General features: G+C 43.3%; 1 protein-coding gene across 1 annotated transcript in view; it reads right to left on the reverse strand.

Annotated features, from left to right (window-relative positions):
• The window catches only part of ALK (ALK receptor tyrosine kinase), a 545,961-nt gene that overhangs the window by 79,718 nt on the left and 449,710 nt on the right, over window positions 1-16,533 (reverse strand). Inside the window, exon 10 of the mRNA XM_025215973.1 lies at window positions 15,085-15,254. Within this exon, the coding sequence (XP_025071758.1) occupies window positions 15,085-15,254 (170 nt within the window). The remainder of the gene's footprint in view (window positions 1-15,084; window positions 15,255-16,533) is intronic.

The following is a 16,533-nucleotide window of genomic DNA, read 5'->3' on the forward strand; positions in this document are numbered from 1 at the left end:
TGAAAAAGGACTTTTTATTGTCCTTGATGCTCAAAGCTAGTTGGAGTTCAGTTGCAGCCTTGGCTTTCCTGGTCTGCTCCCTACAGGACCGGACCAGTGCAGAATAATCCTCCTTGGAGGTGACTCCCATCCTCCACCCTTTGTAGGCCTTTCTTTTTAGCCTCAGGAGGTCTGCTAGGTCCCTGGAGAGCCAGGGGGGCTGCTGTGCCCTCTTGCTGCCTTTCCTCCGAGATGGAATAGACTTAGTTTGTGCATTGAGGATCGCTCCCTTGAGGAGCAACCACTCTTCTTGAACTCCCCTTTCTCCGTGGTCATGGTCCCTTAGGGTCTCATTGACAAGCCTCCTGAGCTTGTCAAAGTCGGCTTTCCTGAAGTCAAGGACTTCCGTGTTGCTGACTGACTTGCCAGCTTTTCGGCAGATGGTGAAGGTGATCAGCTCGTGGTCGCTGTCACCCAGCTTCCCATCGATCACTAGGTCGCCGACTAGGTCATCCCCAGTAGCCAGTACCAGGTCGAGCAGCGCTTTGCCTCTCGTTGGCCCATAGACTTCTTGAGTCAGGTAGAGGTCATCCACGCATCCACGTCCCTGATCTTCATCTTGTTACTGACGTGTAGAAACCCTTCTTGTTACCCTTCATGTCCTTTGCTAGCTGCAACTCCAATTGTGATTTGGCCTTCCTGACTTCGTCCCTGCATGCCTAAGCAATATTCTTATACTCCTCCCTAGTTGTTTGTCCAAGTTTACACTTCTTATAAGCTCCATTTTTTTATTAAGTTTACTGAAGAGCTCCCTGCGAAGCCAAGCTGGTCTTCTACCACACTTGCTGGTCTTTCTGAACATTGGGATGGTTTGTTCCTGTGCTCTCAATAAGGCTTCTTTAAAGTACAGCCAGCTCTCCTGGACTTCTCTCTCCCTTAGATTGGCTTCCCAGGGGATCCTACCCAGGAGTTCCCTGAGCAGGTTGAAGTTTGCTTTTCTGAAGTCCAGGGTCCTTACTCTGCTGTTTTCCATTCTTCCTTTCCTTAGGATCCTGAACTCAATCGTCTTGTGGTGGCTGCTGACCAAGTTGCTGTCTATTAGTAGGTTCCACACCAATTCTTCCTTGTTTGTGAGCAGCAGGTCAAGACCAGCTCTAAAGGCATTTAGAGAAGTGGCTGCTGTGATCAGGACATCTATCAGCTAAGAGCTGGGCAAAGACCTTTTCATTTTACATAAGTGACCCAACAGCTGTTCGAAAGAAGTTTCATGCCAGATTTCAAGTGAACTTTTGCACGGTTATGAAATGCTTATCTGACCCATGGGCCAGATATTCAGTGGTATTCAGGAACCTGCCAGGCAACCCTCTGCCTCCTTAGGCACCTGAGTGCCTTTGAGCATCTGGCCCTTATTGTTTATTGACTTGGGGGCAATCATCTGAGCTGAACCCAAGCTCTGCATCCTTTCAGATTTGCCCTTCACTGCCTGTTAGGTCATGTCCTATCTATCCCTTCCTCCTGCCAATGCGTACATGTTCTCATTATGAGAATTCTCAGAGCTGGGCATTGAAGAGCAGGAGGAGATTAAAAGAAACAGAATATTTATATCATTGATAAATGGACAGAGGGCTCTTATCTAACCTGGTTGTATGGAAAGGGTGGTCAGTGCAGGGAGTTAACATCAGCGGAGTGTGACAGCAGGCAGAAATTAATGGGTAAACTTCACTGATTTCAACTGAGTTGCAGAGATGCAAAAAACAGCAGAATTAGTCCTGTTGTGTTCATCAGACTTCCTGGGTGGCCAATTAGATGATAACCTTGTCTCTATCTGTCTGCAGCTGAAATGCTGAATCCCTTTTCTTTTCCTGTTCTATACCCAGAGCCCTTGAGAAATTTCCTTGTCTCCTAGTAGGGATAATGAACATGAGAGGGATTTGTCCCATTCCACAAGGAGTGCCACATCGAACCCCCCTCCCTCCCCCCCCGAAAATATCAAACATCTCCAGGTATATCATAACTGCTTTTGTTTTATGCTCATCTCATTTCTTTTCACCAACAAACACAGCTTCTGTGCAAACTTTCTCCCTTGAGACAAGCACATCTGCATCAAACACTTCTTCTCTTTCTCTTCCCCAATTTAATGTCACTATTCATTTGGAAATATAATGTGTTTCAAATTCCACAGAAACAAGTTCATTAGTCAGCTAACATTTCAATCATTAGCTTCAGTGGTTTTAGTTTAATGGACTAATTAAGGGAAATTTAATCAAAACTGACGACTGAGATGTCATACAGCAGTGGAAAAAAAAGAGAGAGTGAGAGAATGAGCAAGTGAGAGAGAGAGAGAGAGAGTGAGAGAAATGACTCCTTCCCTTCTACCCATCATCTATCCTCTTTCTGCACAAAAATGGTGCATAGGACCAACATCATTAATCTAGCTCACTAAGGGCCTGATCTAATGCCTGTTGAAGTCAATGAAAAGACTCCTTGAGTTCAGTGGGTGTTGAGAATGAGCCCTAAAGGCAGCAATTATTGGCAGACCGCAAGCCTGCCCAAAGGTTGTAGATTAAAACAATATTGAAGGTGACAATGTTCGCTTTGTACTTTGCAAATAGATATGCTTTGATGAATGGAGGCAGCAGGCTGTGTGTGAAAGAAACTAAACAATACCTCCACCCTCCCGGTCCCCCCCCAAATCAATACTGACAATTTTGCCACGAGTTTTCTGCTTATTAAATCTCAGCAGTACCTGCATATGAATTCCACATGCTGGTCAGACAGCTTTATGCTGGTAGGCCAAGCAACATATGAATGGTATGAGGGTCAACAAGAAGGGCTTTAAAGGTTTGAGTTCTGGGAAACATTAGCCTGGTGACAAGTGCCACAACTTCATGGTTTCTATCACAGGCTGCTGCCCTTGCCTTGAATCTTTTTGCCCTCTTTGACTCTAGGGCAACATTTAGAACCTCCTCCTTGGATTTGTAACTCATGGGAAGTGCCAGCTTTACCTCAGAAGCTGCAGATAATCTGCAGGAATATTTGATGACATTCCATGACAAGGCTGTTCAACTGGTGGCCCACAGGCAACAAGTTGCAGTTCCTGGGCTTCTGCTTGGGTACCACTCCCCGAACTGCTCTTGCTGCAACAGCAGCTGGAATCCCTGAGCTCTTCCTCCCTCCTTTGGCTTTTGCTTTCTGTCCCTGCCCCAGGGGATGGGGCAATGCAGAGGAGCAAGGAAGAGGAAGCTGAGGGTGAGCCTGGGCCTGCATGAGCATGGGCATGTGCTGTACTGGGAGTATGGGTCATGGATCACATTGGTGTGGCTCGCAGGCATGCAGCCCCCACTGGCATGGTTCCCGGGGCAATTTAGGATCTGGACAACCCTGCCCTGTTTCATGGGATTCTCTGTCTTTCGGAGGCAGGTAGGAAATGTTTCTGTAGGTGGGCCATGAAATGAATTGAAATGTCTCTTTTGGGCAATATCAGCTGAGGTGACTCCAAGTTTAGGCTTCATTGAAACTTGAAACCAGACTTGGAAATAAGTACAAGTGACAGCTCAAGTATTGCTCAAGTATTGGGTCAAATTAGAAAGGGGCTCGGGAGAAGGAGACCTGATGATGAGAGTCTATTACAGGCCTCCCCACCAAGAAGAGGATTATGACCTGGCATTCTACAGCAAACTGGCCGAAGCAGCCAGTACTAAAGACTTGATTGTCATGGGCGACTTCAACTACCCCGACATCTGTTGGGAAGACCATTCAGCCTGCTCCAGCAGATCAATCAACTTCCTGGCAACTATAGATGACTGTTCTTGATATAGGCTGTGGAGAGGCTGACTAGGAGTAAAGTCACTCTGGACTTGGTGCTGGCCAAAGGGGAAGATGAAATAGAGAACTGAAGATTGGAGGTGCTGTGAGTGACAGCGATCACAATCTGATCAGATTTACCATCCACCAAAAGGCTGGGAACTCTATCAGCAGAACAAAAGTCCTAGACTTCAGATGGGTGGACTTTGGTAAACTCAGGAGTCTAGTTGGAAGGGCCCTTTGCAACCAGCATGTGGACAACGTGGGAGCTCAGGAAGGATGGTGCTTCCTCAAGGAGGCTATTCTTATCGCTCAAAAAGATGCCATCCCCATGCAATCAAAAAGAGAGAGAGGGGCCAAGAGACCTTCCTGGCTCAACAGAGACAATAAGGAACTTCTCAAAAAGAAAAAAGAAGCGTACATCCAATGGAAAAATAGTTCGGGGTCCAGAGAAGAGTATGCTCATGCAGGCATTCATAAAAGTCAAGCTGGTGGCCAAAATTAAAAATAACAAAAAAGTCCTTCTATAGGTACATAGGGAGCAAGAAAAAATCAAGCTCCACCCCTGTGGCACCCCTACGGAACACAGAGAGGAAACCCACAGTTGACCCCTGTGAAAAGGCAGCACTCGTCAACAATTACTTTGCATCAGTATTCCTGAAAGCAGGTGAGAACTGGTCACCAGGCAAGGGGCACAGAGAACATGGCAATGACAGAGGTCCTCATAAAATCAGTCCAGAACAGGTCAAGATACTCTTGGATCAACTGGATGCTTTCAAGTTGGCTGGTCCAGACGACCTTCACCCAAGAGTGCTGAAAGAGCTGGCTGAGCTCCTAGCAGTGCCTCTGGTGAGGCTGTTCGAGGAATCGTGGAACTCAGGAGTTGTCCCTAACAATCGGAACAAGGTGAACGTGGTACCCATCTTTAAGAAGAGAAAGAGGGATGACCTTGCGAACTATAGACTGGTCAGTCTGACTTCGGTCCTGGGGAAGATCTTTGAAAAAATTGTCAAGAAGGACGTCACTCACAAGTTCACATCTGGTGGGGTACTGAGAAGCAACCAGCATGGCTTTGTAGAGGGGAGGTCATACCTAACAAATTTGGTGTCCTTTTATGACCATGTAACTAACCACCTGGACATGGGACAGGAGGTGGATGCCATCTACCCAGATTTCAGCAAAGCCTTTGATACTGTGTCCCATGAAATCTTCTCAGTTAAGTTGGAGAGTACTGGCCAAGACCAGGCTACAGTGAGGTGGGTTGGGAACTGGCTCAGCAGCCGATCCTTAATTGTTGGGGTGGCCTCATCCTGGAAGGCTGCCTCCAGTGGCATACCCCAGGGATCAGTGCTTGGGCCCATGCTCTTTAATATCTTTATTAATTACTTGGACAAGGGAATGAAAGTGCAATGATTAAATTTGCAGATGATACCAAACTGTGGGGACAAGTGGGCACATCAAAGGACAGGTCAAGGATTCAGGAAGACCTTGGCAGGCTGGTCCTATGGGCTGAACAAAACCAGATGAGGTTCAACAGGGATAAATGCCAGGTCCTTCATCTGGGAAGGATGAACCCTCACCATATCTATACGATGGGTGGTGGTCCACTTGCTGGCACTGCATCTGAAAGGGACCTAGGGGTGACAATCGACCAGAAGATGAACCTGAGCCACAAGTATGATGAAGTTGCCAACAGATCAAACAGAACTCTGGCGTGCATCAGCAGATGTGTTGCCAACAGATCCAGAGAGGTGCTCCTCCCCCTCTGTTCAGCATTGGTGAGGCGACAGCAGGAGTACTGAATCCAGTTCTGGGCACCACACTTCAAGAAGGATGTGGACAAGCTTGAAAGGGTGCAGAGAAGGGCCACCCGCATGATCAAGCACCTGGGGGACAGGCCCTATGAGGAGAGACTTTGGGATCTGGGACCATTCAGCCTAAGCAAAAGAAGGCTGAGAAGTGACTTGATAGATGCCTACAAATATGTCAAGCGAGTACACCAGGACCTCGGTGAACAACTTTTCAGAAAAGCACCCCCCGGGAAGATGCAGACCAATGGACACAAGCTAGTCAAGGAAAAGTTTCAGCTGGACAGATGGAAAAACTTACAAAATACAATATATTTAGGTTAGTCAAGATTATAAAAGCCTGAGGAATTGCAGAAGGATTTAGTTAAATTAGCACTCAGGTCCCAGTTGAACAGAGCAAGTTTTCTTTTCTGTACGGGTCACTAGAATCTAGAACACACTTCCAGCAGAAGTGGTGCAGTCGCTATCTCTGGCAGCCTTTAAGAGGACACTGGACAAACCTTGCTGAGCTCATTTGAGCCCAATTACCTCCTGCTCATGGCAGGGGACTGGACTTAATGATCTTATAGGTCCCTTCTTTTTGATTCTATGATTGTAATGATAATTCAGAGGGAAGCCATTCCAGGCCATGATGCATGTACAGCTTTAGTTTGTTTCTTTGGATGGAAAGATAACATTTGGATAAAGGGCAGAACTGCCCCAAAGAAAAGTAAGATTTGGATTTGGGATTTTGGTACAGCCTGTCTACCAAAAAATGCCCACCCATGAAGACTAAATCTGGCTCTTAAATTCCTCTCAAGTTTAGGATCTTTGAATCAAAAGCTTCATTTTGGTATTGATTTTAAACCTACTGTCTTGTTTCTCTTAACTCTGATTGAGAATTAAGCCCAATTTTGAGACTTATCAACAAGCAGAACATGCAGTGGAACAGCTATGCCAATATAGTTATAGCAGTCTATATTAGGGTTGCATATTTGACCGGTCAATTAAAGTTTGGTCAATTGACTGGTCAAATATTTGTCAAAAATTGTAAAAAATTGCCAATAGGTCCAAGTAATACAGAGAAAAATCACAACTTTTCCATTAAGAAATGTGTCAAGAAACAATAAAAATCATATTTCTGTCAAGAAAACTATAAAAAAAATGTATTTTTTTGATAAAAGTGCTATAATCTTTGACCAGTCAAAAATATCCGGTCAATTGACAATATTTGACCAGTCAATTGAGCAGCTTGCCAACCCTAGTCTATATATAACTATAACTATGCCAGGAATTTCCCACTTGTAAGCAAACCACTTCCATCACCTATGCTTGGAGCTGACTTCCATGTATTTTTATTGGCTTCTGTATAAAACAGTTCTGGCCTTATTTGGGGACAAGCAGAGACCATTTCCTCTGGAGCTGAGTGGAGGAAGCATGTGTCTCTATTAATTCCCTACAGCTCCCTCTCTTTAATGACAACTTTGACCCCCAACTGATCTTTTATTTCTGGTTCACAGGCACAGTGCAGGTAACCCCCAGCCAGGTTCATGCAGCTGTCTTTGTGCAATTATCCTGGAATAGCTCATTATCATTACAATAAAAAAATACATTAAAGTTAAGGATGACCGACAAAAGCAAACGTAAATGCCTCCATCCACACAGAGTGATGCAGAGAGCCCATATATATGGATATTTTTTCTTATATGTGAATGTATTTTCCTGAAGAACAAGGGATGTCTCTGGCTCAAATATTTATTACTTAACCTGCACAGACTATACATAAAATAGATTTTGGGCACTGACTGACAAGATACACACCTGGTTTGAATAAAATGGTTTGGAGAAACAGGGAGTTCAGCTTAGCTAGAGACAGGATTTTTCATTTCCAAAGTTGCCTATGAGCCACTAAGAATGCTATTTGGATTTAAAGATGTTGCTAATTGGGGTAGTGCTGTCAGGAATAAACATGCACGCACGCGCATGCATGCATGCATGCATACATGCACACACACACGCACACATGTCAGCTATCACACAGACTGCTTATATGCCTACCACCATAGTATCCAGCCTGTCCTCAATAACTACATTTTAGATGTAGAGCATCAGGGCAAGTGAAGAGCACTGCAAACCAGAATTGCAGTCAGTTCATATTAGAAAATGAGCTTCTCTCCCAAAGAAAGAACTGTAATATATCTTTAAAAAAATGCATCTATTTCCTGGGCAGCAGGGTTGTCTCATCAAATGGGATCTGTGTAGCATTTCCTTTAGCAATAATAGCGAGGGAGGGCTTGACAGCAGAAAGCCAAAATAGTTAGACAGCTACTAGCTAGAACGATGGAAAGAGATTCAGGCACACGTGAGGTAGTAACATTTTCACGGCAGAGCAGAAAGGTATCTGTGTGTCTCAGTTTATTTGAAGAACCTCTGCTCCACCAGAGAGGATGGACAAGAAGCTTCAACAGCTCCCAGGTGATTTGGTATAAGATAAGTTAGGCTTTTCAGAGTGTAGTGTCTGTAGTGGTGAGGACATTTCTTCTAGAGTCCATTCTCCTCAAGAAAGTGACGCTCCTTCCGATGCAAAAGAGCTTCTCTGAAGCACAAACCAGGTCAGCTTGAATGGTCCATGAGATCCGAGGGGGGATTCTCAGAAAAGACAGGGCAGGTCTTTACCCTTCACCCATGGAAGCAAAGTGGCCTGATCAAGGAGATGTTGCCTAGCTTGCATTCTAGCCTCCCTGAAGTTTGTGGCTACCAGGGAAGGATGATAAATTATGGGTCTCATTTGCAAGGGAGAGTGGGTTAGTGGTGCATCTGCTGTGCTGCTCTGTTCCTCACCGTGTACATCTGAAGTTGAAATGTGCTGGGCACCTAAGAGGCTGTACAGGACAGTGAAAATGTTTGACACCAGAAGCTGATTGACATAGTGAAAGTGGCACGACCTTGTCACAAGAAAAATTATGGGTTTTCCTATTTGTCTTGATACAACTGATTTTTAAAAAAAGAAAATAAAAAAAGATCTCAGACACCACAACATTTAGGTCACTTTTATTTGTGTCTGGGTTTGAAGCCTTTAAGAGTGCATTGTAGCCACATTTTCCAGCTTGTCTCCACAACTTTGAGGCTCAGAAGTAAAAGGACCTTAAGTAAAAAAGCTGAGATTCTCACTTAATTGCCATCCTTGAGAAGTTGAGGTCTCAAGTAAAACAAATAGCACAAGCCCTAGTGAAATGGTCATGGTCATGTACGACATCTTTGGCACTCTACCATTTCTCTGCTCATCAGCTTGTCCCTTCTAAATTCTGGGAGAGACAGTCCATCACCCCAAACCTGAAAGCCCTGACTTTTAATCATTTAACCTCACTAGTGGCTTCCTGCTGGATAAGCTGAGCCTAAACTCTGAATCTCTACTGTCAATCTTAGATGGTTAAGTCTAGATAGGATATCTGTGGCTTGAGTCCATGTCTAACTTTCACAAAGTACCTTGAACTCTCTGCAAAGGGAAAAATCCTATTTGTTTGCCTTAAAGGTAATAAGAATGGTGATATGCCTCAGCCCCTGCTAGTTTCATGCTACATTAGGCCATTAATGGAAAACAATTTACTTATTTTCCCTCTGCCCCATCACTTTTATCCTTCTGAAGAAAATGTGGGGTCAGCAGAGGCTGTGGCACTGATCTTTACAACAACAGGAACAGTCAGTGCGATTTAATTAAATCTGAGTGGGGGGTGACCGTGGAACGGCAAATAATTTCAGTTACATGAAAAGAAGAGCATCTATGCGGGACTATTGAGGGTCCCCGTTCTGGAGCGCCTACTTTTGGAGAAGCCTGAGACTGTAGCCTTTCTGCCTCTCTCTCTTCCTCAGGGCTCCAGTGATTTTCTTTGTGGGTAACTGCCTCTCCAGGTAGGCCACGTTTATGTGCTCACCTTTTCTAGGATAACAGAGGCTCTTAGTCTAAGCCCAGAAAGACACCATTAATCCCAAAGAATCCCAGTGGTAATGGGCTTCTTTCATTGCCTCAAAACCAGATCATGGGCTCAAATCAAACATGAACCCAGTCAATAAAAGGGCTCTGACATACCATAAAGAGGTCCAAGCCTGAGCCAGGTTCTTGCACTGCATAGTAGTAACTTGGCCAGTTTCCTTCCTAATCTGCCCCTAATTGCTGGGCTCTCTCACATCAGTCTAATATTCTACTCAAGTGTATCAGGTGTGGCTAACTGAGGAGCTTTGGCTAGCTCCAGCTAGCAAATCTAGATATCAAGAAGGCACGCTGCTATATTACAGGCATATATAGTGCTTCTCTCTGCAGCAAAGTGAGTGCTATCATTACTAAGAAGAAATGCAAACCTCTAGTTTTGCATTTCTTTTTATCTCAGACCAACACGGCCGCTAAATACATCTCTGAATCATCATTACTAGGAATTCTATAGCTTTTGAGGAATCTGAAATGAACCCCTAGTCTAAAGGTTACAGGCAGTTAATACTAGTCCCAAATTTAGGTTTAGCAACTCAACCCCCCCCCACCCCACCCCCTCCAAAACAAAAAACAAAACCAAACCCCAAAAAACCCAAACCTGATGAAAGGATCCAAATAAAAGGCCCACATTTAAAGATCTATTTCCATTTTTTGTTCCCCTTTTCACTGGAATCAATTTGAACTAAACATAAACAAATAAACACTACATCTCCCTGCACTGTCTGGAGCCCAAACATTTTAGCATTATACTAATGCTGAAGGACCAGGAAGTGAAAATGACTAGAAACTCACAATAAGCAATAGTCAAAATGAGAGGCCTAGATCTATTTGTCCCATGTCAGAGACATGCAAAAGGCAGACAAGTCATAAATAATCAAAAGTTTATCGGGTTTTAAATAGACTCACTTTTTAATAATATAAAGGTATAGTTACTAATACAGGATATCATATAATTATTTTTAAATGGAGAGTCTCCTTTATAAAGTGGAAGAGCATTTGTGAAAGTTAGTAGTGCACTGCATGTGTTTTCTCCACTTCCTTGAGAAGGAAAGTAAAGCAAGGGAGGATGGTTAATATAGTGACTACAGAAAGAAGGAAATAGGGATTTTCTCTCTTCAGCACCTGTTATAAACTTGTAGGTTTAAACAAAGTACTTTTAGGGGTTTTACCCTTTGGCTCAGTTAAGCACAATCAGCTGAAATAACAAAGCTTCTCAAGAAGCTTTTGCCAGAAGCTGTTCTGTTGTTTTTAACCACAGCTGCCCGATAGCATGTCCTTCACTGGGACCTCCATTTCCTTTTCTCATACCCACAAGAAAGGAATCAGAGATTTGGGAAATACGTGTCAGCTCCTCCAGACCACAGCCCCATTCTGCTTGAATTTTTCTGCCAGAGCTCCTTTCAGCATGAGTGGAGATGCTGAACTTTGGAGCAGCCCATGAAGCTAAACCTTTACTCTAGTGACTAGCACCGTGGTTTTTAGTCTCAGATAGATTCTGCCTTAAAATGTAAATAGACCAGATGATGTGTGGAACAAAGGAAGCATTATTATTCCTATTTTACTAAAAACGGTTAAGGCCAAGTTTCTCTTCTACCTTTAAGATGCCAAAATAGCACTTACAAGCTGTGTCTACATGTGCACTTTAATGTAGCATTAGCCTATTTCAATATGCGTTAAAGCATCACAAAAAACCCGTGTGGTTTTGCTAATGCACGTTAAAATAGGTTAATGTGCCTTTTCCTAGTACCTCACGATGGAGGGCACTTTATATGTGCTTTAGGGGTGGGGGGCAGCACTTTAAGTAGAGCAGCTCCAAGAGCCACTCTAATTAAAGTGCTGCAGCATCTCATGTATCAGGGTCCCCACGCTTCAAAATGGAGGCAGAGGCATGTGAACTAAAGCTTATTCAACAAGCTTTAGTTCAAGCAACTCCGCCACCATTTGAATCATGGGGGCGCTGATATACAAGATGTGGGAGGCTGCTGAAGTGTGGTAATTGCCATGGTCCAGCAGACTCAATTAACTGAATCCGCTCTGACCCATTGGAATTACAGCACATTGGAGCAGCCTCCGCACTAGTGTACAGGCACCCGGAGGTACTAAATGTAATGTGCGTTAGCAAAAGTGCATTAATGAACGTGTAGACATGCCCACAGATTCCTAACAGTCATGTAAGGTTGATTCTGTTCCCTGAAAAACTGCTACTGTGTCTATTTTCATAATCTGCCTTTATCAGCATGCCTGAAGATGTCAGGAGGGAGAAAGTAGACCATCTGTCCAGTAGCTGAGCTGTTAGGACACCTGCTCAGGAAGTGGGAGACCTTGGTTCTAAGCCTCCATCATCCTGAGGAGGTTTGAACCCACACCTTCAACTTCTAGGAATGTATGTAGCCACTCTGCAGGGCTGACTACATTCTCTATCCATCCTGTTACACTGGGCCAGGGGGACACGGTCAAAGAATCATGCACCTAGAAGGAGGGAGAATTTCTTTTCTTGATAGTTTGAGACAGCTTAGGCATTGAGGAAATATCTGGATTCAAGGACAGAAGTGATCTCATTTTGTGGATGTTTCCCAAATTCTTTTTGCAGATGCTTTAAGCCAAACTTGAAATTTCTTGGCTAAACAGTTTGAGTCAACATCTTGCCCCTGCTGAGATCTCATACCTTTGAGCAGTTTTTAGGGCCTGTTATTTCTTTGTATGAAGGACTTTCTATGAGGCTTTCCAAACACATTGTGGGACCCTTACATCTCCCGCAGAAAAGATATGAAAAACTGTTCTATGCGGTCAAAGAGTTAGGGGTTGATAACCTGCTTAAAGTGACCATACTTCCTGCAGGAGATTTGTCCATGTCACACGTACTGTTCAGCAGAGGTGACACACAAAGATAGGAACTAATTACGGAGATTCAGGCAGAAAATCCCCCTAGCCAAGATGTAAGCGATGTTGTGCTTACTACAAAAATTCCCCCTACAGGCTCCTTAACAGCACAGCACAGTTCAGGAGTTCATAAACTAGGGGTCTCATGCATTTGCCCAGACACCCTAAGAAGCAGGCTTCAGTTGCTGGCAAAGATGGGACTTGCACAAATTTCTGTACTCTTTCCAAGGCTCATAGAAAACCTGCTCTTTCCTAGACAATACATACTCAGTTTGAACTAAATCAGCTTTAAAATGGATTTTAATTAAAGCAGCACAACTTCTTTGGTGAGACAAGGCCACAGGTTTTCTAAGGGCTTAGACAGGCATTGCATTTGTCCCATCATGTCAGCTGTTTTAGTGTGATAAAAAGCAGCTGGCCATACAATCAGGCTATTTGTCACATTAAAAAAATGGCCAATCTGTCCCCAAAATGGTGAATCCATAACAAAGAAGTTTATTTTATACTGTCTGTCTGCCTTTCTGGGACAAATTTAACGTGTGGTTAGGTCTGAGAGACTCCCACTATCCCACAGTCCTCTGCTCCCTGACTCTCTCCCCTTCAAGGGGGAAGGAGGGAAGGAAAGCAGTTGGCTTCCCTGACAGCTTGCTCAGGGCAGAGCTGTCATGGGCCCTGCAGGAAGGGCTTCAGGGAGCCCTGTCCTGGTTGCTGCTTGGAGGCAACAGGTTAGGGCTGTAGTGGCAGTGGGGGCTTGCAAGGTAGCAACAGTCTCTGGTCTCTGACTGATGCAATGGGCTCCAATATGAGGCTGCCTGTAAGCAGATAACTTTAAAGCGCTTGCAGGCATCCTGAGACTGGAAATGCCCGTCACATCCATCAATTGTTGCCACAGGCAAGCCTGTCAAATGAGCTTGTCTTGTTCACTGAAAGGCTCCCCTGGAGGCAAAGGGACCTAAACAGCAGGCCTTTATCACCCTCTGGTTGGAGAACATGACTATGTGGCAACTTTGTCATGTAACCTTTGTAGCACTGCAAAAATAACATGTGGCAAAGGCCTAAGATCCACCAAAACTTTGAATCCTCTTCTTTGGTCTTCTAAACCTAATCTCAACCCTCCAGGTCCTCCTCTCCTCTCCTCTCCTCTCCTCAATGGGCATGACAGTCTTCCTCTCTAAACAAGTGGGATTACAATGTGTTCAGCACTTCATAGCAAACGCTCAGCTCTCTGCTGGAACCCCCGAGTTTGGTTTCATAATGACAATTGCTGGACCTGGTTCCTAGTCTCAAATTGCCCTTTCTCATTCTGCTACGAGGGAAAGTTTAAAGGGCGCGTGCGCACACACACACACACACACACACACACACGTAACACAAGAATACAGGTACAGATTACATCAAGCATGAAACATTTCCCTGGCAACCCAAATAAATAATAATTCACACAAATAATAATGGCAAAACACAGTCTTTTTCAAAGGAAAACACAGCTAAGAAGAAATGAAATAATGAGGCATTTCTACTGAAGCATCGCTGGTGCTTGAACAAAAGGCTAATGCTGGCGCCAGCAAAATAATGATGCATCCAATGTTGAAGCATGGGTCATAGCCCTCTATATTTGCAATCCACATACTTTCCTAAGAGCCAGTAAGATAATAACCAGGGGAGTATATCTTTTGTTGTAACTTCTCACAAGGTAACCTGTCCTTTTAATGTAATCCATTATTCCTAGGGTGCAGTGCCTCAGAAAGACCAAAGGCATCAATCCTGACTACATGGACGGCTGATGATCTTGTTTCTTAAAGTCTGGGGCAGTGGAAGGTTACTGTTTTGCCTATGTTTCCACTATAAGAAGCATGAATAGCAGTGTGCATGGGAAATAAAAGTAAGCAACAATACACAGAGCTACTCCTTGAAGGTGATCAGCAGTCACCTATTATTCAAAAGTACTCTGCAGCTTAGATGATGTCACTGTTGGACCTTTAATGTTATAACAATCACTTGGCTAGAGAACCACTAAATGAAAATTAAGCCAAGTTGACACTGCTGCTGTGAATGATATAACCTTTGAGTATGGGCTGACTGGAGTTTGGGGTAAGGTTTTTACAATTTCCAGGCACATCCATGACCTAATTTTATGGTCGTTCCATTCATGTTGGGCTAAATCACACCTCTAGATCCAAACATACTCAGAACTTTGAAGACTTGAAAAGCCAGAACAAAAGTGAATTATGTAGCTTTTAATTCAAAGTTTTCATTCCTTATACAAAATGTATAGTATCTTTCATCTGAGAGTATACACTTGCTTCATACACAATCATGAACATGAAGCATTCTTCTATCCAGCTGAGGAAACCAAGACATAGAATATTTAAATAATATGCTCCTAACCACCCAGTGATCAGCATCAGAGCCTAGAATGGAGCCCCAAAGTCCTGACTCCTTCTGTGCTGCTCTAATATCTCCATTTTGGATATTTCCTACCTACAACACGACATTCCACCAGGAGTCAAAGTATCTCTTTCTCCTCAGAGCTGAATACTCCCTCTCCAAGAATGCTCAGGGCAATTTTGGATGCTAAGCAGTCAGTAATGAAGTGATTGCTCATTGGGAAGGCAGCAAATAGTAAGGAACAAGATAAGAAGTTCTTACCTGTCTGAAACATCTGGGAGAGCTAAGACCATCCACTGCCAGATTCCGAAGCCTTCGTTGTTTGTAAAGTGCCAGAACGTCTTACTCTGTTCTTTCTCTGTTTTGTTCTCAACAAGAACCAGGGAAATGTTTCCAAGAAAGGAGCCATGGATGAGCCATGACATTCGGAGCTACAAAGAAGAGAGCAAGACATTAACTAGTGGGTGAATGATCCACATTCAAAGGAAATGCCCAATTCTTTTCTTTTGATTCCTTCTTTCACCTTAACAAATTCTCAGTGTTTCTTCCTAACACTCCCATCCTCTTAGGGTAGTCTGAAGTGTTGTTGCAGCTGTGATAGTCCAGAAAATATGCCAGAAGCAATATTTTGTTTCCCAAAGCTTGTCTAATATCTCTCCCAAGTATACAACTGGTTCAATAAAGGACATCACCTAAAACTCTCTTTAGTTCTCAGGATAGTGGTAGTTTCTCAATATTTGGAGCAATACTATTATACTCAAATATAAACACAGGTTTTTGGTGTGATGCAGCAGTTAACCTACAGACAATTCATGTACAGTTAGCATATCCAATTTTCATTTATATGAATATCTTGTCCATACATATAAGTTATACCATTTTAAATATACTGGCATAATTAAAACAGCAAAACCTACCCTGAAGTGGATGCAATTATACCACATGGGCTAAGGGAAATAAGCCATATCAGTAATTAAACTCCTTATACTGTATAACTGAGTTTCCGCTCAGGCTTACTGGCAGAATTATGTCAGCAAAAAATTACATTGAAATAGTTATGCGAATAAAACTATTTAAGTGTAGACCAAGCATAAGCCTTCTCTACACGTCTACTCCGCAACTGGCAGTTTGAAGTGTCCTTAAAAAGGGTGAAAAACTATGTCTACTTTAAGGCTCCTTTACTTCAGAAAAGTGGTGCAAAGTTTGTTGTTCCAATGAGAATCAGGTATTTCGTGCTCATCTATTGCATACTAGAGTATACAGGGGTATTGGCCATTTTTCAGCATGGGGACACTAATACATGAGACTCTGGAGTCTGCCGAAGTGCTGTAATTACAGTGCATCAGAGCAGCATTGCTGCACGTGTGTAGGCATCCAGGGTTTTAAAGCTAGATCTACTATAGAACATTTTCTTGGTACAGCAGAGTTAGTGAAAGTCAGTGTCTTCTTGTGTAAATAGTCAACTGCATACTGGGTATTAGTAAAAGGAGTGTTGCTTGCAAGTCAAGGGATTCCTTTTGTGATATTTTTAAATACCCTACTGTTATTCTGATAAGAAAGTACTTTTTCCTGTAAAAAGTATGTCACTTGGGAAACCAGGATACATACACATTTTATATACAATACATATATAGGTACTAAGTATGTGCTAATAAATATTATATATAAAATGACAAAAGTACATATATAGGTACCTTAGCATATACAATG

The sequence above is a fragment of the Alligator sinensis genome, unplaced genomic scaffold (genome assembly GCF_000455745.1).
Source record: "Alligator sinensis unplaced genomic scaffold, ASM45574v1 scaffold138_1, whole genome shotgun sequence".
In the NCBI taxonomy this organism is placed as follows: Eukaryota; Metazoa; Chordata; order Crocodylia; family Alligatoridae; genus Alligator; species Alligator sinensis.